We start from the raw sequence: 22,873 nt of genomic DNA on the forward strand, positions 1-22,873 counted from the left end.
TAGTTCCCGCCCTCCAGTCCTGGCTCCTCTAATCCCCAAGCTCCGAGGCGCGTTCGACCGCCTCTTCCGGGTTTGCGGTTGGGTCGGGGTGGGGGGCGGGGCCCGGGGCCGAGGCGATGGGGCCGCGGGCGCTCCTCAGCCCCGGGGTCCTGGTGCGGACCGGACACACGGTGCTGACCTGGGGGATCACTCTGGTGCTCTTCTTGCACGAGACCGGTGAGACTGGGGCCCCGCCCGATTCCCACACCCGGAAAGGTAGCCTGGGCATTCCCCCCCCCATCCCGGGAACCCTCTTCTGGTCCCGGCCCCAGCCCCGTTCGCGCCCTCCGGTCCCTGCCCGCCCGAGCCCAGCCCCGGCCTTGGCCGCTGCTGGCCCGGCGCCAGCCCTCCGGGGGCCCTACCTGCCCCGGGCCTCTCGCCTGCCTCTGGTCCCATCTCTCCTCTATCTCCGCCGCTGCCCCCGCCGGGCATCTCCCTCCCAGCCTCCGCCGCCGGCTGCCTCTGGCCTGGCCTCCCCCGCTGGCTCCGTCGCGCCGATCACTGTCTTTGTGGGTCTTTGTGTTTGTCCCCCACCCCCGACTCCAGAGCTGAAGCAGCAGGAAGCCCGAGGGGAACTGCTGCAGCCCTTGCTCTTCATCCTCCTGGTGCTCTGCTCTCTGATGCTCTACCTGGCCGTTTCCCTCATGGACCCTGGCTATGTGGGGCCCGACCTGGAGTCCCCAGCGATCCAGCTCCAGGTAACCCCGCCGCCCCGAGGAGCTGGGGGAGGGCAGAGGCCGGGGAGCTCAGCTTTCAGCCCGAACCTATCGTCCCCCCGTGCAAGCGGGAAGACTGGCTCCTCAGGCGTCACAGGGAGGGAGCAGAGCTGAAACCAGCTCCCCGATTTCTTGAACTCTGGGCTGGTCACCCTGCCGCGTTTTGCTTCCTGTATGTGGAGCTCTCCCAAACCCTCTGGATCTAAAGCCGTAGTACTAAGTCACAACCTCTTTTCCTCTCTATCTTCCTACCCAGAAAGAACCCAGGGAAGAGCAGACAGCTATGATCCCCCCAAAGACGCTCCGGCTCCGGCGTTGTGGCTACTGTTTGCTACAGGTTGGTGAAGGAAACACAAGGGGATTGACACCGGAGAGGACGCTGTAGGCAACATCACCTCTTTGGCTCCCTCAGAGCCAAGGCAGCAGCTGAGATGCCTTCCAACTCCCTCTTCCTCCCCCCCACCCCCCCACCCCCAGCTTGCCCTGTCTGGGATGGGAGTCTTCTTCCCCTGGAAGCTTTCCAAACTCTGCTCCAGTCTCTACCTCTACCTCTACCTCTACCTCCTTTTGGTCTTTGTAATCAGCCCAGCAACTCAAATCTAGCAGGCTACCCTCACAACTAGTCAGTTATAGCCTGGTTGGTGTTTTTGCAAGTATATCCTTTCTCCCCCTTGCCATTGGGAGCTCTTCCCTTCCCTTCCACAACCTTAACCTCTGTGGACATTCATGCCTGCCCCTGTACTAACAGGCCGTCCTCATCCCCTTGCCAACCCCACAGCAGCCCCTTCGTTCCAAACACTGCCGCTCCTGTAAACGCTGCGTCCGTCGTTTTGACCACCATTGCCCTTGGATCGAAAACTGTGTAGGGGAGCGCAACCACCCCCTCTTCTTGGCCTACTTGGCAGTTCAGCTGGCGGTGCTCCTGTGGGGCTTGCGCCTGGCCTGGTACGTACTCTCCTCCTTGGCCTGGAGATTCGCCCTGCCTCCTTTGCCCAGTCTGGCTGGGGGGAGACAGAAACTTCAGGAGGGATAGGGTCTGAGACAGCCCCTACAATATGGAACTTCAGGGCAACATATGCCCACAGCTTTCTAAACCCTAGGGATGGTTCAGATAAAGACATGTGTATGTATTTCCTTTCTGAAGGATCTCTTCAGTTCAACTGAGAGGTCTTCCCCAGCGCTCCTCTATCTCCCTTGCCCCCCTGCAGGTCTGGCCTCCATTTCCAGGAGCCCTGGCAGAGCTGGTTCCAGCACAATGGTCTCCTTTTTGCCACCTTCTTGCTGCTAGCCATCTTCTCAACTGTGGTGACACTGCTTCTGGCCTCTCATCTCTACCTGGTGGCCAGTGATATGACCACTTGGGAGTTTATCTCCCCACACCGAATTGCCTACCTCCGTCACCGGTCTGACAGCCCCTTTGACCGTGGCCTTGCCCGAAACCTGGCTCGATTCTTCTGTGGCTACGGGGCTGTGCCCTGGGAGGTACTCTATGCCCAAGAGGAAGAGGGTGAGGCTGTGTAGCACCTCTAGGAGGAGTGGGCAGTGGGAGCAAGCTCTCTGGTGGCTATCATTCAGGCTAAGGTTCCACCTAGATTTCATTCTATCTTGTCACTTCCTATCCCCATAAAGTCCTGGGGAAGAATGTCACCTCTTTACTACCCTTGACCCATTTGTGGCCAAACCCTGGATACTTTTCCATTCTCCATTCCTGTGGCAGGTTGCTGGACTCTCTGGGAAACCACCAGACTGCAGAACACTGTCCCCTCCCCAAGAGACAGAAGCTTCATCCCAGACGCTTATTAAGTTGAGTCAGGATTAGGGACTCGGACAGTAGGACTTTTAAGGGCCAACTGGAAATGGTCACAGAGGTAGTATAGGGGAGGCCTTGGCTGGCTCAAGGCCTAAGGAAGGAGGCAGGAGAAACTGAGGCTTAAGTATGCATCCCCATACTTACCCAGTCTATTTATGTAGCAGCCCTGTTGAGTGTAAAGGCCTTTGAATTTTAGTTCCCAGTGAATCCTCAGAACTTTTATATTTTTCCTTCCTTCCCCTTAACATCCCCAGTCTTCCCCATTGAGACCAGTCCCCCTAGGGTTCTGCAGTTTACAAATTTAATAATCCCAAAAGCAGGTAGATTGTTTGAAAAACAACAACAACAACACACCAGAACATCCTGCTTCCCATGGTGACCCTTCAGGGGTGTGTGCTTTGTACAGAAATGTTCAATAAACCCTGGCTGCTGACCAGCCTTGGCTCCAGCTGCTGTCACCAGCTCACTCCCTAACTCCCACATCCTCTTCCCATCCCTGCCCAGCCTAGACCTAATTCTGGCAGGTCCTATAACAGCCAGAGAAGCCTCTTGCTCAGCCTTCCCTGCTTATCTTTAAGGGAGCAAAGGGGAATTATTGGGGCCAGAATAGGGTTCATAAATAAGGGAGATGATTCCCTTCCCCGTGATGGATGATAACCAATAGCTTCAAGAGGAAGAAACAGTGCAAAAATTGTGGGAAATTATTCCTAAAGCTTCAAGGTGAGTGGAAGATGGGGTCTGGCCACAGAGGAGCAAAGGGCCTAACAAGGGCACATAAAGTACACAGAGAAGGCCTACTAGGCTTCCCCCTCCCCCCAGGCTCTCTTTGTAAACCCTGATGGCTGCCCCTTCTCGGAGCTCAGACCTCCAGGAATCGGTCTGAGACAAAGTCAAAGCCCCGGAAAGCAGCCTGCTGTCGGGAACTGAGTGGACAGTGGTGGTCAGGAGGTGTCAGGGCTGGGGGCAGCACTGTAAATTCTTGGTCAAAGTGGCGTAGGTCAGCAGGCCCACGAAGCAGTGGCACATAGGGAGGCTGGACCCGGCAAGAAAGCAGAGCCTCCCAATCTGTGGACTGAGGTAAGGGGTAGGGAGGGATGGACAGACAGAAGAAAGGTCAAAGGCATGGGTAGTTATCAACACCGCCACATGTATCTACTCCCAGGTACTGCCTCTCCCAGCTTTTTCAGTCATGTTCCCCTTCTATCTACCCCCGACCCACCCAACCCCACCCCCTTCTTGACCTGGTCTCATGGCTGGCTCAGGAGTGCTCACTCACAAAGCAAGGCACCAATTCACAACAATTCCCCATATGTTCCCTGCCTGGAGGCACCACCCTCTTACCCTGAAGAAAGGATGGACTTTGATTTCTTCTGCATCCCGTCGGCCTGCCCCCAAACGCTTCTCAGGACACTTCTGGAGTAGCTAGGAAGGCACAGGGGACAATGCTTACTTCAGGCAGCCTCAGACCGGTAGAGGAACTACCAGTTCTGGGGAATGTGGATGGAGCAAGGACCTGTTCGTCAAGGTACCCACAACATCCAGTCCCCAGCCTGTGTGCCCACCTTCTGAATGAGTGCAAGTCCCTCCACAGACAAGAAATGGGGATAGGGAGCTTCTTCATTCACAATGCAGTCGAACACCTCCTCCTCTGTGTCCCCAGGGAATGGGCACTGTGAAGACAGGCATTTCACATGGAGGTGAGTGCCTATCAAGTCCCTCCTACCCTAAAGAAGGATGCTCTGGGCTTGTGAAGAAGTGGATCAGTGGGGAATGGACTCACCTCACCCACCAGCATCTCATAAAGCAGTACACCCAGCCCCCACCAGTCCACTGCTCGTGTGTATGATTCATCCGTCAGCACCTCAGGCGCCAGGAACTCTGGCGTCCCACAGAATGTACTGGTACGGTCTCCAAAACCCATCCCTGCAAGGCCACCTCAGTATCAGATTAGTGCACTAAAGGAGGTAGAGCTCAAAATTATCTGCATAAGCACCTAAAACTTAATTCCTAATACATAAGCCAAAGGGGAAAAAAAAAGTCCTCCCACTGCCTTTCAGACCAAAGCCTCCTCTTGTTCCACACACTTCATACACAGAGTTCTTGCCTAGGAACTCTTTGAGGAATCCACATAACCCCAGTAGATAATGGAGAACAGGGAGACAGCAACTCCCAGGTAGAACCATGCTGAGTCTGAGCTCATCTAAAGAGAAGATGACCACTTGGAATTAGCCACATTTGGAAGCTACATGACTACCTCTTACTCTAACCCTGAAAGCAAGGTACCAAGAAGGCTGTGGTGAGGACCTCTGGGTTGTGAGGACCTCTGGGTTGTGAGAACCCCTGGGTTCCAAGCATCCAGTGTGCCGGGCTATCCTTTGCCCCAAAACTAAGCTCACCTTCCTTACACAGCCCAAAGTCAGCAATCTTGAGAAAACCTTTGTCATCCAGGAGGAGATTATCCAGTTTCAAGTCCCTGATGACCAAAGGGAGAAATGGAAGTAAGGCAGCAGAAGAGGCTAAGGGATCTTTAGCTGATCAGCTCCTTTCAATTGATGGTCTTCACTTGTGAAAAGCTAGGAAGGAAAGGGTCTTCTTCCCATAGCCCCCAACTGGGGCATCTCCCATGAAAGAGCTCAGACTCCAGAGCTGGAAGATCCCTCACACCCCCTTCCTTCTTGGTCAGGCTAAGCATCATTTACCTGTAAACAATTTTCTTCTCATGCAAAAACTGCAGGCCCAGGACTACACAGGCCAGGTAAAACCTAGAGAGAGTGACAAATGGAGAAGAGACACACATCACCCTCATGGACCTACACTGACTCCAAAGGCTTGTAGAAATCCTTTTCTTAACAGTGCTTAATTCAGATCCCACCTTTTCTACAAAGCCTCCCTAGATCTCAGCAGCTGAAAGTGGCTCCCATCCATTGGAGATTTGACTGGAGCACTTTGTGTCTTTCCTTTGCCTCTATCACACTCTACCTACCACTTAGCAGTATTAGCATTTACATAGTGCTTTTTCTACATGGCATCTCTTTTGAACCTTGAAACCCTGTGAGGTAGGTGCTATTATCATATTTTACAGATGAGGAAACTGAAACTGAGGTAATATGACTTGCCCAGAGTCACACAGCTACTAAGTGTCTGAAGCCAGATTTGAATTCAGGTCTTCCCAACTCAGGCCCAGCACTCTACTACACCACCCGGCTGTCTGTGCCTATGTCTAGTAAAAGATGAAATTCCTTAAGGAAAGTAACTATAGGACACTTTGTATCTTTGAATCCCAAAACCCAGCACAATGCCTTGAACTTAAATATTGGTTGAACTGAAAGGGAAAATAGAGATCTATGAACCAACAACTGGCCTTATGAAGCCTGCCAGGGGTGGAGGAGACCAGAGAAAAGGGCATGCTGCCAGCCTGGAAATTAGGCAGCAAAAAGGAAGCTAGGGAGCAGGGGAAAGAGGTGTGGGAGTAGAAGAGGAGGGAAGGGGGAGAATGCCCACCGAGCTTGGGGCTCAGGAAAGACATCAGTGTGTATTCGCATCATCAGGTCGCCTCCAGGTACAAACTCGGTCATGAAACAAAAATGGCTGGGAGTCTGGAAGCAGGCCAGTAGGGAGAGCAGGAAGGGGTGGCCAGAGTGGCCCACCATCTCCAGAATCCGTTTCTCACAGTACAAGCTGCAGAGAAGGAAACAGGATGAGCATTAGAGCACTGCCACCCCTCTCCCCATCCGCTCACCACCCCTGAGGGTAGCAGGTGCTCCCATCCATTCACCTCTCCAGCTCATCGCGACTCAAGACATCCTGCTTCTTCAGTGCCTTGATTGCATAGAATGTCCCAGTCTTCTTATACTGAGCAAGGAGGACCTGGGACCCAGAGGAAGGCTAGGACTAAGAAGGCACTCCTGTGCCATCCAGTGAGAATAATCGAGTGGCATCCCAATGAGTGCCTGCATTTGCCAAGCCCTATCCTCTCCTCAGAGAGAAGATCCTTTTCCATCTCCCACTTCCTAGGCTCTCCCCACCTGCCACTCCCACTTCCCCATACCCAACTTGGAAGTACCCCAGGACTCTCTCGCTGAGGCCCTATAATACCTTCCCAAAATGACCACGGCCCAGCACAGCAACACAACAGAAGTCTTGGAACTGGGGAGGTTTCCTACAAAAAGGAGGAAGTGTGAGTGCTGGAGGAAGGGGAAGGGCAGCCTGCCGAATAAGGGACAACCTAATAATACTCACTGGGAACACCATATTCAGCCTCCAAGGCCATGTCTTTTCTTACCCTCTAAATCTTGTACTCCCAACAATTAAGGCCTGGCCAAGAGCAATGAAGCAACAGCTAAGTCTGGGGTGGCACATTCAGGTCACTTGCCTTCTAGCCCTTCTACCTCACCTCTCACCCCCACACAACCCTACCACACACAGGGATTCCCTAGGTCATTGAGGTATGCCCATTCTGAGATTTGACCTCTGATCCCAAGTAAAGGTGGTTACCTGGTGGGTGTGGCACATGGCCTCTGTCTCAGACTGTTCCTGTATTCCATATGGGGACGTTTGGTACACTGCAAGGAAATGGGGTTGGGAAGGGAGTGCTCTCAAGACAACATTGGCCTCCCCTCCCAGAGACCCTTCTGGCCCTATTCACCTCAGGACGAAGAGGAGGAAGAGAATAAAAGGGAGAAAAATAGTTGCCCCATTACCACACCCACCTTGTCCCTCACCCTCCACCCTGTGATCCCCTCACCGGTGACTCCACAGAAGCTGAATCCAGGGGCAGGTGGAGACGTGGGGGCTTTGGTGGCACCTGGTCCCCTGCAGGGGCCTTCCGTGGTGGGACCTCCTGAACCCGAGGCTTTGTCAGAGGGAAGGAACTATGAGGAATGGGGAAGATGGGACAAGGAAATAAGGCCTCCATGAAATCATGACATTTTAGAACTTGAAGGGTCATCTCTCATCCAACCACCTTTTTGTACAGGTAAGGAAACTGAGGCCAGAGATAGTAAATGCTCAAGTCCTTGCAGTAACTAAGTGGCAGAAACAGGATTGAAATTCAAGTCTTCTGACTCCGAATCAAGTCCTCTGTCCTCCACACCATGCATCCCTAGCTTGGTGAAGTAGCAAAGTCCATTGGACAGAAAGGCCCGACGTCTGCCACTTGCCACCTTTGTGACTTTGGGCAGCTCACAACCACCATGGGCCTCCTCAGTTTCCTCACCTATATGCTGAAGGGGCTTAGCAGGATCTCGAAGTCCCCCCATCCAATCCTATATCCGTATTCCTGGCCTTGCATGAAGCCTTACCTGGGGGATGAGAAGCCTGGGGAGTCATGCGGGGAGGTTGGGGAAGGCCGCCCCCCAGGAGGGCTGAGGGTACTCAGGGAACTGCAGGGAGGCAGCAGGCTCATGACTAGTCTACCCCATGCAGCCATGCTGATATTCATCTGGGAGGCCCGGAGGAAATCCTGACCTGGAAAAAACATAGCTGGGTCAGCTCAGGCCTGAACACATTCTGCCAACTCCTTCCCACCTCCACTAGGCTCCTCACCTCGGTGTTTGGAGAAGATGCACTTCTGTCTCTGAAGCCGAGGCCTCCTCTCGATAACAGGGTCACAGAACATCACCTAAGGGAAGCACGGAGGGAAGCAAGGCCATAGGGGTCACATAAAATCGAGGGCTGTCTTCCCATCCTTTCCCATCTACTTATTTGCTCTTCATTTTCTTTTTTGATTTATCTTCCTAATACTCAGAGGGTTTTAAAATACTTCTCTATTCTAATATCCTTATTTTTCAGACAGAAACTGAGGCCTAGAAAAGTGAAATGACTCCCCTAAGGTCCCCTGGGCATTAAAAAATGGCCGGGGGTGGGGCAGCTAGGTGGCGCAGTGGATAGAGCACTGGCCCTGGATTCAGGAGGACCTGAGTTCAAATCTGACCTCAGACACTTGACACTTACTAGCTGTGTGACCCTGGGCATTGCCCCGAAAAAAAACAGCCAGGATTGTGACCAAACTTAAAGTCTGACTCTTAAGTAGTGATCTGTCTACTTTGCCAGGAGTCCCAGGCTCTCTTCACTCCACACATCTCCATTTCCAAATGACAAAGCCCAAGTCCCATAGCAGGTTGACCATCACCAAGCTCAGAGTAGAACCCAGCTCTAACGCAAGGCCAGATGAAGATGGCCTAGGGTTAGTCCTCCACAGAGGAGGAGTTTGAAGGTAGCCTCCTGCCCTGTAACCTCTATTAGAATAACTGTCAAGAATATTCCTTGCCCACGGTGACAATAAGGAAAGAATATATAGAGTTAGGAAGTGGCATAGAGAAGGGGGAATTGTATTACCTCCACAAAAAGCTGGCCCTGAGGCTCCAAAGCCAAGGCTAGCGTATGGCGGGCATTGTCCAGGAAATCTTCCAGCCTCAAGAAGGCTACACCGCACAGCTCCCGCCAGTCCTTCCACTGTACCCCAATCTCCAATTCACGAGACTACAATGGGAGTTGATTTTAGGGAGGCAGCTCTCTGTCTCCCCGGGGACCCAGCTCCCTCCCAGTGCAGCCAGTGTGAGGGGCAAGCTAAACTGCAGGGCAATAGGGGTATGTATGGGGGCCCAGACACCTCACTAATCTGGGGAAGGGTGAGGAGGCAGAATTTTGACCCAGAAGAGTGTTCATTCCACTCAATTGAGTGATGAGCAGGGCTAGTGTCTTAGCCTTACCCGTTCTAGGGGGATCAGGAAAGTCTGGTCCCAGGCCTGAGCACTCACAGGCCCCCAGCCCGTCTGGCCCACAACACGATTATCCACCTTCAGTACCGCCAGAACCTCCTCTGTAAGGAGCAGATCCAATGAGAACAGGGGATGGGGTGCCCCGAAGTAGAGGCGAGCATGCCAGGGATTCAGTGGTCAGGGAGACTCAGTGAAAGACATAGCCCATGAGGTGGGGAAGAGTACCAGGGAGCACAGATGGGTGGAGGCTAAGTGGGGTAGAGGAGAAAAAGAATGTCACAGAGAAGGTAGCAGCTCCCTGGCCATGGACAAGATTAAGTCCCAGGTTGAGGGCAGGGGTACAAAGCTCCAAAGGAGGAAATGTCAGAAAGAGAAGAGCTGTCTACCCCAGAGTCCCCACTTGGTCCCTTCCCAAACTCACTGGTCAGTTCCTCAACACGCTGCTGTTTGCCCCAGCCCCATGGCCGACTTTCTCCTGGGCTACCCACCAATGCAGCCACACGAGATCGGCCAGGAACCACTTCTAACAACTCCTGGCATCCTGTGAGCCGAACCTCCAGGGTCCCTGTGGGGTACAGTGCCAGAGTGAAAGTTCAGACCATCTTCTTTCCCATCATCCTTGAGCTCAAAAGACTCAGAGAAGGGAAACACTGGCTGAAAGATGAAGAATATTCTTCAGTCAGGGCCTCTTGGCCCCTGGCTTCCTCTCACCTTTCAGAAATTCTAATTAGGGAGGGAGGGAAAGAGAAAGCAGAGAGCCACATCTGCAGTCATGAGAACCAGAGGAATTGTGGAGGTTACAACCAACCACCACTCAGAGACCAACCATTCCTAAGCTGTTCTACCACCTGCTCCCTCCTTCTAGGGTGGGACAGGGCCAAGATCCTTAGAATCAGGAAAGGAAGCTTGGCCCTGGAGGGACTCTGTCTTGAGTTCCTACTGCCCGTAGGACTGGAACCATCTAAAAGCATCAGAAAATTTCAGAAATGTAAAGAACCGCAGTGGTCATCTAGTCCAACCCCTACCCAAAGTAGAAACCCCTTCTGCGGCATCCTTGATAAGTAATCATTCAACCTCTAAGGGAAGACCTCCAGTAATGGAGGACCCACTATCTCCCAAAGAATCTCACTGTATTGTCAGATCGGATTATTTCTTTAAAAAAATTTTTTTATGTTAAGCCAAAAATCTGCCTTTAACTTTTATTCATTGTTTCTAGTTTTGCCCTATAAGACTCAACAGAAAGAGTCCAACCTCTCTTCCATATAATCATCTTTCATAAATATTTGAAGGCAGCAATCAGGAGCGATCACTGCCGCCTTCATGGAAACTATCTTCTGAATCTAAAATTGAAACACATGATCCAGTAAAAGCTATTTCTTTTGCTAAGTCTGATCAAAAGTGTGCTTCTCTTCTTAAAATTGGGACACTCCTGGGAAATTCAAGATGTGAGTTAAGTTATTAAGATAATATTATGTTAATATTATATTAAATCATTAAGTTATTCATAGAAATGAATGAAAAGGCATTTATTAAACTCTATTGCCAAACACTGTGCTAAGGGCTGGGAATTTATTTTTAAAAATTGAAGACTTCCCTCAAGGAGCTTATGTTCTAATAATACATCCAGAGGAAAGGCAGTGAACTCTCTAATAATACATCCAGTCTTGTTGGCCATGATTCCAAGCCTTTCAGGGTCACAGGACCTGACACTCAGTTAAAGAGAAAAGAATAACACTGCCATGCAAAGTATCAAACAAGTGGTAGAAATAGTCAATGCTGTGAACATTCAGAAGGGAAAGATATCTCTGACCACTCTAACCCTCTAACCTTCAAGAAAGAGGTGGCACTTGAGATGGGACTTGGAAGATGAGAAGAAGTCACATAAATCCTCCCCTACCCCCAACTCCCATTTACATAATGCTAAGTGTACAAAGCATTTTCTTATCAATGACCCTGTGATGTAAGGATAAATATTATTCCCATTTTAGGGACAAGGAAACTGAGAACCTGTTGGTGTCAGGTGTGGGTGGCATCAAGAAAGACCTAGGTTTGAATCTCAGCTCCAATGATTATTTATTAGCTGTGCAACCCAAATCTACCACTCTAGGCACTATACCAAGAAAAGAAAGAAGGGTATTCCATTCTGGAAAACTATGAAAGAAGATTATATTTTTATGTGTTGTGTCATTCTCCAACCAGAGTGTCAGCCCTTCTAAGGCAGGGATCATGTCTTCTTCAAACTACACAGAGAGCCATCAGCAAATACCGATTAATTTGACTAAAAGAAAGGGCCCACAGACATCCAATTATCTATAGTAGTATTTTTTTGAGGTAGCAAAGAACTGGAAAGAAAGTAGCCACCCAACATCTGGAGAATCACTAACCCAGTTTTTCGTACCTAAATGCAATGGAATGTTACTGAGCTGCAAAAAATAATGAATGTGAAGAATACAGAGCAGCATCAGAAGGTTAATATGAACTTATGCAGAGTGAAGTAAGTGGAACCAGCTAAACAATACATACAATGACTATGACCCATGTAAAGGGAAAATACAATAAAAACAAAACAAGTATGGGGCAGCTAGATGGCGCAGTGGATAGAGGACTGGCCCTGGAGTCAGGAGGACCTGAGTTCAAATCTTGCCTCAGACCCTTGAGTTGTGTGACCCTGGGCAAGTCACTTAACCCCCATTGCCTCACCAAAAAAAAAAAAAGATATTAAAATGACTAAGTTTGTCCCAAAGATGAGGTCTGAGAAGATGGCACCCCCTGCTTCTTTGTAGGGGAGGGGTTGAGAACATTAGTGTTGAACACCATATGTATGTCATACTTCTTCAATCTTTTGGTTAATTTTGTTGAAATATTTTTCTTCTTTATTTATTTATTATTATTTTTTTAGTGAGGCAATTGGGGTTAAGTGACTTGCCCAGGGTCACACAGCTAGTAAGTGTTAAGCGTCTGAGGCCAGATTTGAACTCAGGTACTCCTGACTCCAGGGCTGGTGCTCTATCCACTGCGCCACCTAGCTACCCCCTATTTTTCTTCTTTATTACAAGGATGGCTCTCTGGAAAGGATGGGGTAAAGGACACTGGGACATATTAAGTGATGTAAAAATGAAAGATATCAATAAAATTTTATTTTAAAACTAAGTCATTTTGTGGCACATAATAAGTGCTTAATAAATGCTTTATCTCTCTAATAAATGCTAACTGACTGATTTATTAACTAGGGTCAGAAATTCCCAATTCTAGGAGATAGGCAAGTAAGAGGCTCAAATCCTTGATGAGAAGACACTCACTTAGTCCAACAGTCACCCCATGGAACACATAAGTATCCCTATGCCTGGGGAATGTAGAGCTGCCCCCCTCTCCCTCTTCTCATGTAATCCAAAGGCACTGCAGCCCTCTCCCTCAGGGGATCTTGAGGTTGGACTCAGCCATTGCCCTTCCATGCCCTGAGGTTCTCAAAGCAGACTTTCCTCTATAATTTCCTTGACTCTGAAAACCCTGAGATATGACCTCCTAGGGACCTTCCAACTCAAACACAAGGGGAGGAAGTTGAAAGAAGGAAAAGGAGAGAGGCGGCAGACATGAGGAGAGTCAAAGGAAGACAAGAAGAAGGGGATTGAAAAATACAGACTCAGAGAATGTTAGAACTGGCAAGGAGCAGCTAGGTGGTGGCACAGTAGATAGAGCACTGGCCCTGGAGTCAGGAGGACCTAAGTTCAAATCTGGCCTCAGACACTTGACACTTACTAGCTGTGTGACCCTGGGCAAGTCACTTAACTCCAATTGCCTCACCAAAAAAAAAAAAAAAAGAACTGGCAAGGACCTTATAAGAAGGGATGTTAGAATCATAGAACATTGGAGCTTAGAAGAGTATCCAGTTCAACTCAATGTCATTGCAAGATTCCCCTCTATAGGATGTGGTTAAATGGCCTCTGCCAGGATACCTCAAATGACAAGGAAGCAAAGGGGGAGTTATTGCTGTTGTCATGATGATAGTGTTAGTGGTACAATAAATAAGGCTACCTTGCACTTGGAGAACAATTTAAACTTTACCAAGTATGTTTTTTTCACCTTCATTAATATCATGTAACATTCAAGTAAAGAGAGGCCATCTCCTGCCCTCCAACTCTCCCCCACTTCCACTCCACAATGGAATAGTGAGGCAATCTTCCTGACTCTCAATACAGGGCTCTCTCTTTCTACTTAAAAGTAGGGTTTGAGAGTTTGGAAAAGAAGGGAAGGAGAGGTTAAACCTAAAGAACATGGGTAAATCTAATACCTACCAGGAACACCATATTCAGCCTCCCCAGCCCTAAATCTTGTGTCATTAAGGTCAGGCCAAGGACAAGGAGGCAACAGCTGAGCCTGGGGTGGGCACTAAGGTCATTGCTTCTAGCCCCTCCTCTATACCCTGTGTGAAGGTTAAAAGGGGTAGGGAGTGCAGCTAGGTGGTGCAGTAGATAAAGCACTGGCCCTGGAGTCAGGAGGACCTGAGTTCAAATCTGGCCTCAGACACTTGACACTTACTAGCTGTGTGTGTGACCCCTGGGCGAGTCACTTAACCCCCATTGCCCTACCCCGTCCCCAGAAAAGGGTAGGGGATTGTGTTCCTTACCTGTGAGGGCTATGGGTTTGATGAGAGACCCAGCAGGCTGGGGACTCCCCGGCATGCCCTCCCGTAACTCTCGGGCCACAAGGATTCGGAGGGGGTGAGCTGGAGGAAGTTCTGTCATTAGCCGTTCCAGAGCCAAACGTAAGAGGTCCAGTTTCTGCAAGGACTCTCGAAGTCGAGTCTGGGCCTTCAGGGAATGGAAACAGGGTAAAGGGTAGGGTCCTCCTAAATGCCCTGCCCCATCCTCTCCCCCTACTATCCAGGGTTTCTGAGTGGCCCATCCAGAGGACCCTTCCTTACTGATCCATTTAGGGACTGGAAAAAGAAGAATAGAGACCAGGAAGACCTAGAGGGGTAAGGAAAAGAGGGAGGAAGGAAAGAAAAGTAGAAGAAGAGAAAGGGTGAAGGAGACAGGGGCAGAAAAGACATTCTCTGTCAGTTGAGTCAGTACCCAAGGTTGCAGAGTCAACTCATAGGATTTAGATCAAGGAAAAGGCTCAGAAGTTTTCATGCCCATCCCCCCTCATTTTACAGATGAGGAAACAGGCCCCAAGAGCCAAAGGAACTTACCCTAGGTGACCCAGGTAGCAAGTAGCTGAGTCAGGACTTGAAACCAGGTCCTCTGACATTAAACCAACTACTCTTTCTACTTACCATCCTCCTTCCTCTCAGAGCAGTGAATGGGACCCAGTCAGTGGGACTCCCCTGCCCCCTCCTCAGCCTTGGGTCTCCAGTCTCACCTCTGCCAGGGCCTTACGGTCCTGCAGCCTCCGGCCTCCCAGCAGTTTCACCACATTCTTGGCACCTTCTGCTACAGCTGTCTCAATCCGAAACCGATGACGAAGGTCCCCAGCCCGTAGCTCCCTGCGCTGTTCTGGCCCTGGGACAGTATATGCATGGGAGTAGAAGGAGATATTGTGGGAGGGGGAAGAAGAGAGCCACGGGAGAAAGGTCAGGACCAAGCTATCCCTCCCTACTCCAGACCTCAGGACCCTGCCCATCCAGGGGCTCTCAGTACTTTACCTGTTGCCAGAGCCTCCCCAGAGGCTGCCAGCTTCCCAATCTGCATTCGGAGAAGCTCGATTTTCACCTTGCTGTCTCGAAGCATCTGCTGAGCAGCTGACAGCAGCCTGCGCTCCTGAGGGGTCAAGGGAAGCAGGGAGGACTGGGCCATTAGAGGTCCCAGCCAATACCTACCCATGCTACCTACAGGAGACCTCAGATATAACCTTCTCTATCATGCCAATCTGTCCCTCCTTCCAACTCTACTCAAAAATCCCCTGTAGAAGAGAAGATGCAGATACCTCGTTTGTATTTGCTCTCAGCTCCCATTAGATAATGTGTTACCAAGAGGATCAGGGAGGGCTTCATGGAGGAGGTGGCATTTGTATTTTGTCTCTAAAGGGTTGGTTAAAAGGGGGGGATTAGGGAAAGGGAGGATATTCCAGGCACGGAGGAAAGCTTCTGCAAAGGTAATGTCAGGGGGAGAACCCTATGAGACTAATTTGGGGGCAGGGCGTCTTTCTGTGATTCTCTCTTAAACTCCTCCATCAGTCAATAAACATTTGAGGACCTATGATGTGCCAGGCACTGTGCTAAGCTCTGGAGAAGCCCTGAAACAGTCCCTGCCCCCCAGGGAGCTGACAATCTAACAGGAGAGATGACAGGCAAACTATGTACAATCAAACTATGTAGAGAATAAACTGGAAATAATCAACATCGCCCTAGAATTGAGGAATACCGGGAAAGGCTCCCTACAGGATGGGGTATTTTAGCTGGGGGTTCTCTTGTTCCCTTGTTTTCTGTCTCTCCTCAGACTAGGAGTGGCCCAGGGACGGGGCTGTATCCCCTCTACCTGAGGGCCAGGACCACATCTGCCTTATTGGCCTGAACCCCCCCCCCTGCCCCAACCATAGTCCCCACTCGAACCAGGTCCTCCCAAGGGCAGGGACACTGGGTCTCCTATTTCCTTTGTCTTATCTCCAGATTTGGTCCTGCTGTTCCTCTGCTCCAGAATGTTCGGTCTTTGCCCATTGCCAGCTCAGGCAAGCTGTAGGTCCCATCCTTAGTATTCAATCTCTTGATTCCCTTCTTCTCCAGCTTTGTCTCATGTTACTCCCCTCCATTTTAAGATCACCTCCCCTAATGACTAGCACTATACATTGCACATAATAAATGTTTACTACCGTTGTCCTTACCCAGAGTGTCCTAGCATTTAGCATGGGTACACCAGAAATTGTTCCCACACTAAATTCTCCGCTTACCAACCTGTTCCCCCCCTCTGCTCAGGAGAGAACTGCCCAGGGCCCAGGCCCAGGCCCCAGGTGTCCTGGTGCCCAGCTCTAAAATGGGTCATGAGGGAAAGCTAGGTGGTACAGTGGATAGAGCACCAGCCCTGGAGTCAGGAGGACCTGAGTTCAAATCCGGCCTCAGGCACTTAACACTTATTAGCTGTGTGACCCTGGGCAAGTCACTTAACTCCAATTGCCTCACCAAAAAAAAAAGACTACATAAAATGGGTCATGAGGGCCTCACCTTTGGGCTGCCATTGGCATAGGTGTTCGTCATGTTCTCTGCTCCCTGTTTCACCTTCAGCTCTATCTGCAGCTGCTTCCTCAAGGCTTCCAGATGTCTGGTCACCGGCTTTTCCTCCTTTGGGTGAGGCTCAGAGGCTGTGGAATTTATGGGAGGAAATAAAATCCAGGCCTTCTCCTTTCTTTCCTTGAACCTCTGTTCAGGAGCTCAGGATGGGGAGAAGACAGCAGAAGGAAAGGATTGGGATGGAGAGTGGGGAGCAGATCTCATAAGCTCAGCTTCTTCTCAAGCCCAGAAGCCCCCTAGTCCTCAGGAGGCATCTCCAGCCTCTCTAACACATTCTAGAAGATAACAGCCTGTGGCAGCAGAGGATAAATATGGCCACGTCCAGGAAATCAGGTCATGGCTACACACTCCAGTGCTTCCAGCCTGCTCAAAGCCAGCCAACAGATGACACCCTAGAACAGGGGACTTCTTAACCTGGGACCTGAACTTGTTTGTAGTTTTCTATTTTGATTGATTATATTTCAATGTAATTGGTTTTCTTTGTAACCCTATGTTTTTGTTTTGTTTTATTTGCATTTAAGAACATTATTCTGGGGGCGGTTAGGTGGCACAGTGGATAGAGCACTGGCCCTGGATTCAGGAAGACCTGAGATCAAATCTGACCTCAGACACTTGACACTTCCTAGCTGTGTGACCCTGGGCAAGTCACTTAACCCTCATTTCCTCGCAAAAAAAAAAAAAAAAAAAAGGATGGTAGGATCAGAGATTTGGAGCTAGAAAGAACCATCTGTAGAAAGCATCTATTTCAATCTCTTCATTTTTCAGAGGGGGAAACTGAGTCACAGAAAATGGAAGTGACTTGTCCAACCAAGGGTCACAAAAGTAATAATTAGCAAACCAAGAATCTGAACCAAGATCCTCTGACTGACTCCAAATCCAAAGCTTTTTCCTTAAGGCTAAGTTGCCTTCCATAACAGGTTACTAAGAAGAAATGGAAAATGCTTAGAGTATGTAACAAAGCTTCCAGACCATCCATGTCCCAGGACCTTCTCCATATAGTTTCCCAGTGTTTCTATCAGATCCAGCTCTCAAGGGTTGAAGGGATGAGGGACTGGACCTTTACTCTTTTCTCATATTCCCAATTTCCCCAATGGCCAGTCCATGAGACTCTGTCCTCCTGACCCCAGTCAGGACTCACCAGCAGGGCTCTGGGCCTCATCAGGAAGCAAAATGTGAGCATTGAGCTCTTGCAGGTCCCAGTGGAGCTGCTCCAGTCTGCGGTTGGAGGAGCGGAGCAGCTGGTCCACATGGCCCAGGTTTCGCCGGGCAGTGGTGACCCTGCGTAGGTTTTCAGCACCTTCTTTGATCTTCAGCTCTTTTTGAATGGCCTTTCGAATCACCTCCTTCTCACCTTCCAGCCGATGCTGGGAACTAGGGTCCGGCAAGCCCTCCCCTGACCCCAGCTTCACCGAGGAACTCCCCTGCCGGAGGTAAAGAAGGAGAAGGCACAAGTCAGTCAGATGTGAGGAGGGGCAGAGGCTTCCCCAGACTACCCAAGGGGTCCATGACTCCAAAAAGGGGAAGAACCCTTGTGCCACAGCAATCTGAGCTCCTCAGGGGCAAAGAGGTCCTGGGAGGACCTTGGTGAGCTGATGTCAAGCTTTCTCCAGTCAGGAAAACATCTGGACCAAAGCTTCTTCAACTGTAACTGAATGTGGTGGTCAAGAAAAATCTGGCAGCAGTAGAAGGTTTTGGATACCTATTTTTATATATCTATATACCTGGAGTCAAGTAAAAGTTTTGTAATGATTGGAATGACGCCACCTGCTGGAGACTTACTGTAGAAAAGCTCCACCATGAAAGGAAGGTCTTTGAGGGCAAGACCATGTGTCTTTTCTTTGGCGTCAGGAAGTGACGTTTGCTGGTGGGAGGAGGAAGGGGGAACCTGGCACTCTGTCTCTCGCCCTTTTCCTGAAGACGCTGGTGGAGAAGGGAGCTAGAAATGCACTCTCCCTTTAATAGATAGATGAATGTAGGCCTTTCTCTCTCTCCTTACCAAATTCTTATTCTCCTTAATAAATGCTTAAAAGTCTCTTGCTAAAGCTTATAATTTATTGGCGACCACTCATTAGATATTTTAGATAGTTTAGCTAGAATTTTAGCCTTAACAGTTTCTCCAGCACAAAGGGATTAAGGATGGAAACAGTTTAAGAAGCCTTGGTCTCGGGGCGGCTAGGTGGTGCAGTGGATAAGCACCGGCCCTGGATTCAGGAGTACCTGAGTTCAAATCCGGCCTCAGACACTTGACACTTACTAGCTGTGTGACCCTGGGCAAGTCACTTAATCCCCATTGCCCTGCCAAAAAAAAAAAAAAAAGAAGAAGCCTTGGTCTAGGAGAAGTAAGTTCATCCATCCCCCTTCATTCACTAGTTATCTTTTGACAGAGGAACACAGTAATTGAACAATGACTAAAGTGAACCTCAGCTTCCCCATTCTGGGCTTCTGCTTTCCCATGACAGTCAACCTGGTCTCTTTATGCAAATCCACACAAATTAAAGTTTGACCTACTGACCCCCAAGGATAACCAGCCCAGTTGAAGTCAGCTATGTGCAGGTGAATTCATAGTTAGAAGACGGCCCTGTCTTTGACATTCATTAGCTGTGTCACCCTGGGCAATCACTTAACTTCTCAGCCTCACTGTCCTCATCTGTAAAATGGTGGTTGTAAGAAAAGAGCTTTGTAAATCTTAAAGCTCTCTTGGAGTTGTTATCAGCCAGAGTCAATAGTATTTACAGGATAATGTCTGTCTTTCTGCTCTCTGTTCCTAAATTAGTTCCTGGGCAAGAAGAGAAACCTGAAGCCCCTACTTCCTCAACAAACCCTTTTCAACTCAAGTGGCAGCAGAAATAAATATGGACTTATAGGGCCAAGGCCTTTGGACCATCAAACAGGAATTCACAGCCACTAGAATAACATTCCAATACCATCATCTTTCAGGATTTCTGTCCTTTAAATATCATAATCTCCTTTAAATGTCACCAGGCTGGTTTTCCCTTACTTCCTCCAGTCCCCCCATTCCAGATGGATTTTATCCAAGTCACTTAAGAACTTTGATGGGGAATCCCCAATTCCCAAGATCCCCCAGGAAGGCATTTCCACCATCATTTATCCACTAAGTCCTTACTAATAACTACCACTAAATCAACCTATTTTTTTCCTTATTCTCTTCGAAGAAATCAAAATATTGGCTAAAAACCCTCACATGGGGGCAGCTAGGTGGTGCAGTAGAGAAGAGAAGTAGGTTTGGGGGGGAGGCAATGAGGGTTAAGTGACTTGCCCAGGGTCACACAGCTAGTAAGTGTCAAGTGTCTGAGGCTGGATTTGAACTCAGGTCCTCCTGAATCCAGGGCCTGTGCTTTGTCCACTGCACCATCTAGCTGCCCCTATGTGGCGCAATAGATAAAGCACCGGCCCTGGATTCAGGAGGACCTGAGTTTAAATCTGACACTTGACACTTACTAACTGTGTGACCCTGGGCAAGTCACTTAACCCTCATTGCCCTGTCAAACAAAAACAAAAACAAACCCTCACACATACACTCCAGTACAAACCCCTTCTTGCCTGGCCTCAAAGTATAAGCTTTCAAACTTTCTAAAGCAATTTCCCATTTGTTATATCTCATAAAAACCCAAGAAGGTAGGGCAGGGAGATTCTTATTCTCATTTTTCATATGCTGAAAGAGAAACCCTAAGCAATGAAGTACCTTGCCCAATGTTATGTACTGAGTTAATGACAAAGGCAAGACTAGAACCTCGGTGTCCAGATTCCCAGTCTAGGAAGTCTTTCCACTATCCTATCAATGGCAACTGATACCGTTTCCAGGGAGGAATATCTTCAGATGGGGCTTAGATACTGAGAAGAACAAAATTCTCTGCTGAAGAACCCAGGGACTAGATAGATCTCCACCTCCCTAGAGGTGAGGAAGAGATTAGTCTCACTAACTTGCTCAGAGGAAAAAACGAAAGACTCTCTTCAGGGGCTGCCAAATTTCAAAGCTAAAATACTTTCCTGTAGCAGAAACTGACCTCACCCTGTCCAACCACCACCCCAGAGGAACCCCACCCAGGGGACCCCTCCAAATTTCTGTGTTACCTTGGGGGTCACACCAGTCTCCATTATCTTTGTCTTGGGGTGGGGGGGATGAGAAGCCCAAACTGGTCTCTAGCTGCCCTCTTGTCTGCCCCTTCCTGTCAGGCTAGGGCCCAAGACAGGGGTGGGGGCCCAAACGGCTCAGGAAATCCTTCACCCTCCACCCGCTCCGGGCCCTAGGCCAAGCTCCTGAGCAAACAAAGATCCCATGGAGAGGGGGGCCTGGCCACTAGGGTCCTGAGTCACTCTCTCTAGTAGGGAGGTTCCCAGCCAGGAAATCGGAAAATGTGTACAAGCTACCCTTGGAACAAACCAGCTACTCAATGGGGGGGGGGGGGGAGGAAGATGAAGAGGCAGGGCCCAGAGTAAGGACAACCTAGGCAAGTTCATCCCCAACATTAGCAGGGGCTAGGAATCCCGCCCCCCCCCTCAACTCAGCACACTTTTTTATATAGTCCAAGGCTTTTCATGTACTCCATTCCCACAATATTCCATATGTTTCCCTAAACCTGAACATATCTCATAGTCTGTTGGACCTGAAAGAGACCTTATAGATCAATCCATTAGTATTCTGGAGTAAATTCTACTATTTTAAGAATGGGGAGACTGAAGCCCAGAGAGGGTAAGTAAATAGGTCACAAAGCCAGTTAGAGGCAGAGCTGGTCCTGGGACAGGCAGAGTGGTTCAGTAGTGAGGTAGTACAATGTGGTGAGAAGAAAGAACAGCATTTAAAGTCAAAGAACTTCAGCTAGAAATCACAGGACCTTCTCCTTATTGTCCTGACCTCTGGTTAACATTATCTATGTGATTTACTTGTGGGCAAAGCTGAGGTTCTTCCTCTATAAAATGAAGGAAGGGAACTAGGCCTTTGAGGTGCCACCTAACAATCACCCAAGAACATTCGAGGACCCTTCCAGCTCTAAATTCTAATTCTAGGAGCTGCAGGTCTGGAGTCTTTCCATTACATCCTGCTGGCCCTAAAGAGGGCAGTGGAAGTGAGTGGTGTAGATGGCCAGTGGGCAGGAATCTTAGGCCACCCTGCCCTGAGGGGGTGGAAGGAGACGGGGTCCCTCAGCCTCTCCTGAGCCTCCATAATCAGAAGAGACTCCAGGGCCAGGTTGTCTCCTGGCTGCCTCCCTGGGGAGAATGTGAGGAGTTAAGGCAGAGGATTGTAAACTTTTTATCATGAACCCAAGTCCACGGACGCCCTTAAGGATTCCGGAGTTAAGGGATGGGAGTTTGGAGAGTTAGGTTGGAGTGTGTGACGGGGAGGCCAGGCCCAGGAGGTGCGGGAGTAGGGGAAGCGCGCAGTAGCTGGAGGTGGGGGCCAATGAACCCACCCTCACCCTCGTCCCACCCGCGGGCGGGGCCTGACCAGCCCCCCCCCCCCCCCGCTTCCCCCCCACACCCTTGAATCAGCCCAGGCGCACCCCCCACACACTTTGTCTGCCTGGTCGCCCCCCTGCCCTGCAGTACCCCCGCCTCCTTCCTCCCCTTTGCAGAGCCTCAGTCGCCCTCCCAGTCGGCCTGTCCACCCCCTCCCCCGCCGTACCTCCGCTGTCTCTCCCCGCCAGGTGTGTCTATTTCTTCCCTGGCAGCTGTCTGGACGCCCCCTCCCCCAAATATGCCCGCCCCTCCCCTCGCATCACCCTCGTACCCGCAGCTCCCCCCCCCCCCAGCGTGTGCCCGTCCCTCACTTGCAGCTTCCCCCTCCAACGCCGTACCTCCCCCCAGGTGTGCCCGCCCCTCCCTTGCAGCGCCCCAGCCGCGCTCACCTGCCGCGAGTCCCCCATGTTGCCCGCAGCAGCTCGGGCCCCGCAGCTGCGGCTTCTCCGGAAGCCCCGGCCCCTCCAACTGCCCTTTCAAACTTGAAACTTCCCGGGGAAGCAGCGCCCGAGACGCGGGATCCAGCGCCCCCTCTCGAAGATGGAGACCCTGCAAGTCCCTCCCGGGATCTTGGGAAATCCCGGCTCGGGCCCCCAAGCCCCTCCTGGGATCCAAGGGATCCTGTATGCCCTTCCCCAGGATCGGCGGATTCGGCGCCCAGTCCCGGACCGAACTGCAAATCCTGCCCGGTTGTTAGGAAGCCCAGAGCCGCAGCAGTGCGCCCAGCCCCACCCTGAGGTCCAGTCTGTGAGGGGATCTGGAGGGATTCCCCCACCCCAGTCCCAAGCCGTTCCCGCCCCCTCACCTAGCTTTGCCCTGAGTGCCCCGCCCGGGAAGGGGGCGCTATCTCCGTGCTGCCCACCAAACAGCTAGAGAGGGACTAGGAGAGGCC

At 50.4% G+C, this 22,873-nt stretch overlaps 2 protein-coding genes across 4 annotated transcripts; one reads left to right on the forward strand and one right to left on the reverse strand.

The window, feature by feature from the left end:
- Positions 1-80: 80 nt before the first annotated feature.
- Positions 81-3,013, forward strand: ZDHHC12 (zinc finger DHHC-type palmitoyltransferase 12). Its single transcript, XM_043986855.1, has 5 exons — positions 81-216; positions 586-737; positions 1,012-1,092; positions 1,534-1,700; positions 1,964-3,013. Exons 1-5 carry the CDS (start codon positions 117-119, stop codon positions 2,274-2,276), a joined length of 813 nt encoding a protein of 270 aa, XP_043842790.1. The 5' UTR covers positions 81-116; the 3' UTR covers positions 2,277-3,013.
- A 141-nt stretch (positions 3,014-3,154) lies between these two features.
- PKN3 (protein kinase N3) lies at positions 3,155-22,671 on the reverse strand. Of its 3 annotated transcripts, none has more exons than XM_043986853.1 (22): positions 22,371-22,671; positions 17,645-17,927; positions 16,441-16,577; positions 14,929-15,043; positions 14,646-14,785; positions 13,909-14,092; positions 9,706-9,849; positions 9,276-9,385; positions 8,902-9,045; positions 8,110-8,185; positions 7,866-8,031; positions 7,310-7,436; positions 7,060-7,127; positions 6,661-6,724; positions 6,341-6,432; positions 6,067-6,243; positions 5,265-5,327; positions 4,962-5,038; positions 4,346-4,488; positions 4,128-4,235; positions 3,907-3,987; positions 3,155-3,637 (listed from the first exon to the last, which is right to left on the reverse strand). In XM_043986853.1, exons 1-22 carry the CDS (start codon positions 22,386-22,388, stop codon positions 3,425-3,427), a joined length of 2,730 nt encoding a protein of 909 aa, XP_043842788.1. In that variant the 5' UTR covers positions 22,389-22,671; the 3' UTR covers positions 3,155-3,424. The 3 variants fall into 3 exon arrangements, with proteins under 3 accessions (XP_043842788.1, XP_043842787.1, XP_043842789.1); XM_043986852.1 differs by lacking the exon at positions 22,371-22,671 and adding an exon at positions 20,599-20,682; XM_043986854.1 differs by lacking the exons at positions 9,706-9,849; positions 22,371-22,671 and adding an exon at positions 20,599-20,682.
- Between the last annotated feature and the right edge of the window lie 202 nt (positions 22,672-22,873).

Source organism: Dromiciops gliroides, chromosome 2 (genome assembly GCF_019393635.1).
Source record: "Dromiciops gliroides isolate mDroGli1 chromosome 2, mDroGli1.pri, whole genome shotgun sequence".
NCBI classification, from domain to species: Eukaryota; Metazoa; Chordata; class Mammalia; order Microbiotheria; family Microbiotheriidae; genus Dromiciops; species Dromiciops gliroides.

What these genes read in the sequence shown, in the direction of transcription:
- PKN3 (XM_043986852.1), bottom strand. Translation starts at nt 20,622, where the DNA reads ATGGAGACTGGTGTGACCCCCAAG. An exon ending in ATGCCAATGGCAGCCCAAAG is followed by an intron (nt 15,044 to 16,440) that starts GTGAGGCCCTCA and finishes TTGACCCCTCAG; the next exon opens with GAGCGCAGGCTGCTGTCAGC. An exon ending in TCCTGATCCCCCTAGAACGG is followed by an intron (nt 9,046 to 9,275) that starts GTAAGGCTAAGA and finishes CTCCCATTGTAG; the next exon opens with TCTCGTGAATTGGAGATTGG.
- ZDHHC12 (XM_043986855.1), top strand. Translation starts at nt 117, where the DNA reads ATGGGGCCGCGGGCGCTCCTCAGCCCCGGGGTCCTGGTGCGGACCGGA. An exon ending in GCTCTTCTTGCACGAGACCG is followed by an intron (nt 217 to 585) that starts GTGAGACTGGGG and finishes CCCCGACTCCAG; the next exon opens with AGCTGAAGCAGCAGGAAGCC. An exon ending in CCCCAGCGATCCAGCTCCAG is followed by an intron (nt 738 to 1,011) that starts GTAACCCCGCCG and finishes CTTCCTACCCAG; the next exon opens with AAAGAACCCAGGGAAGAGCA.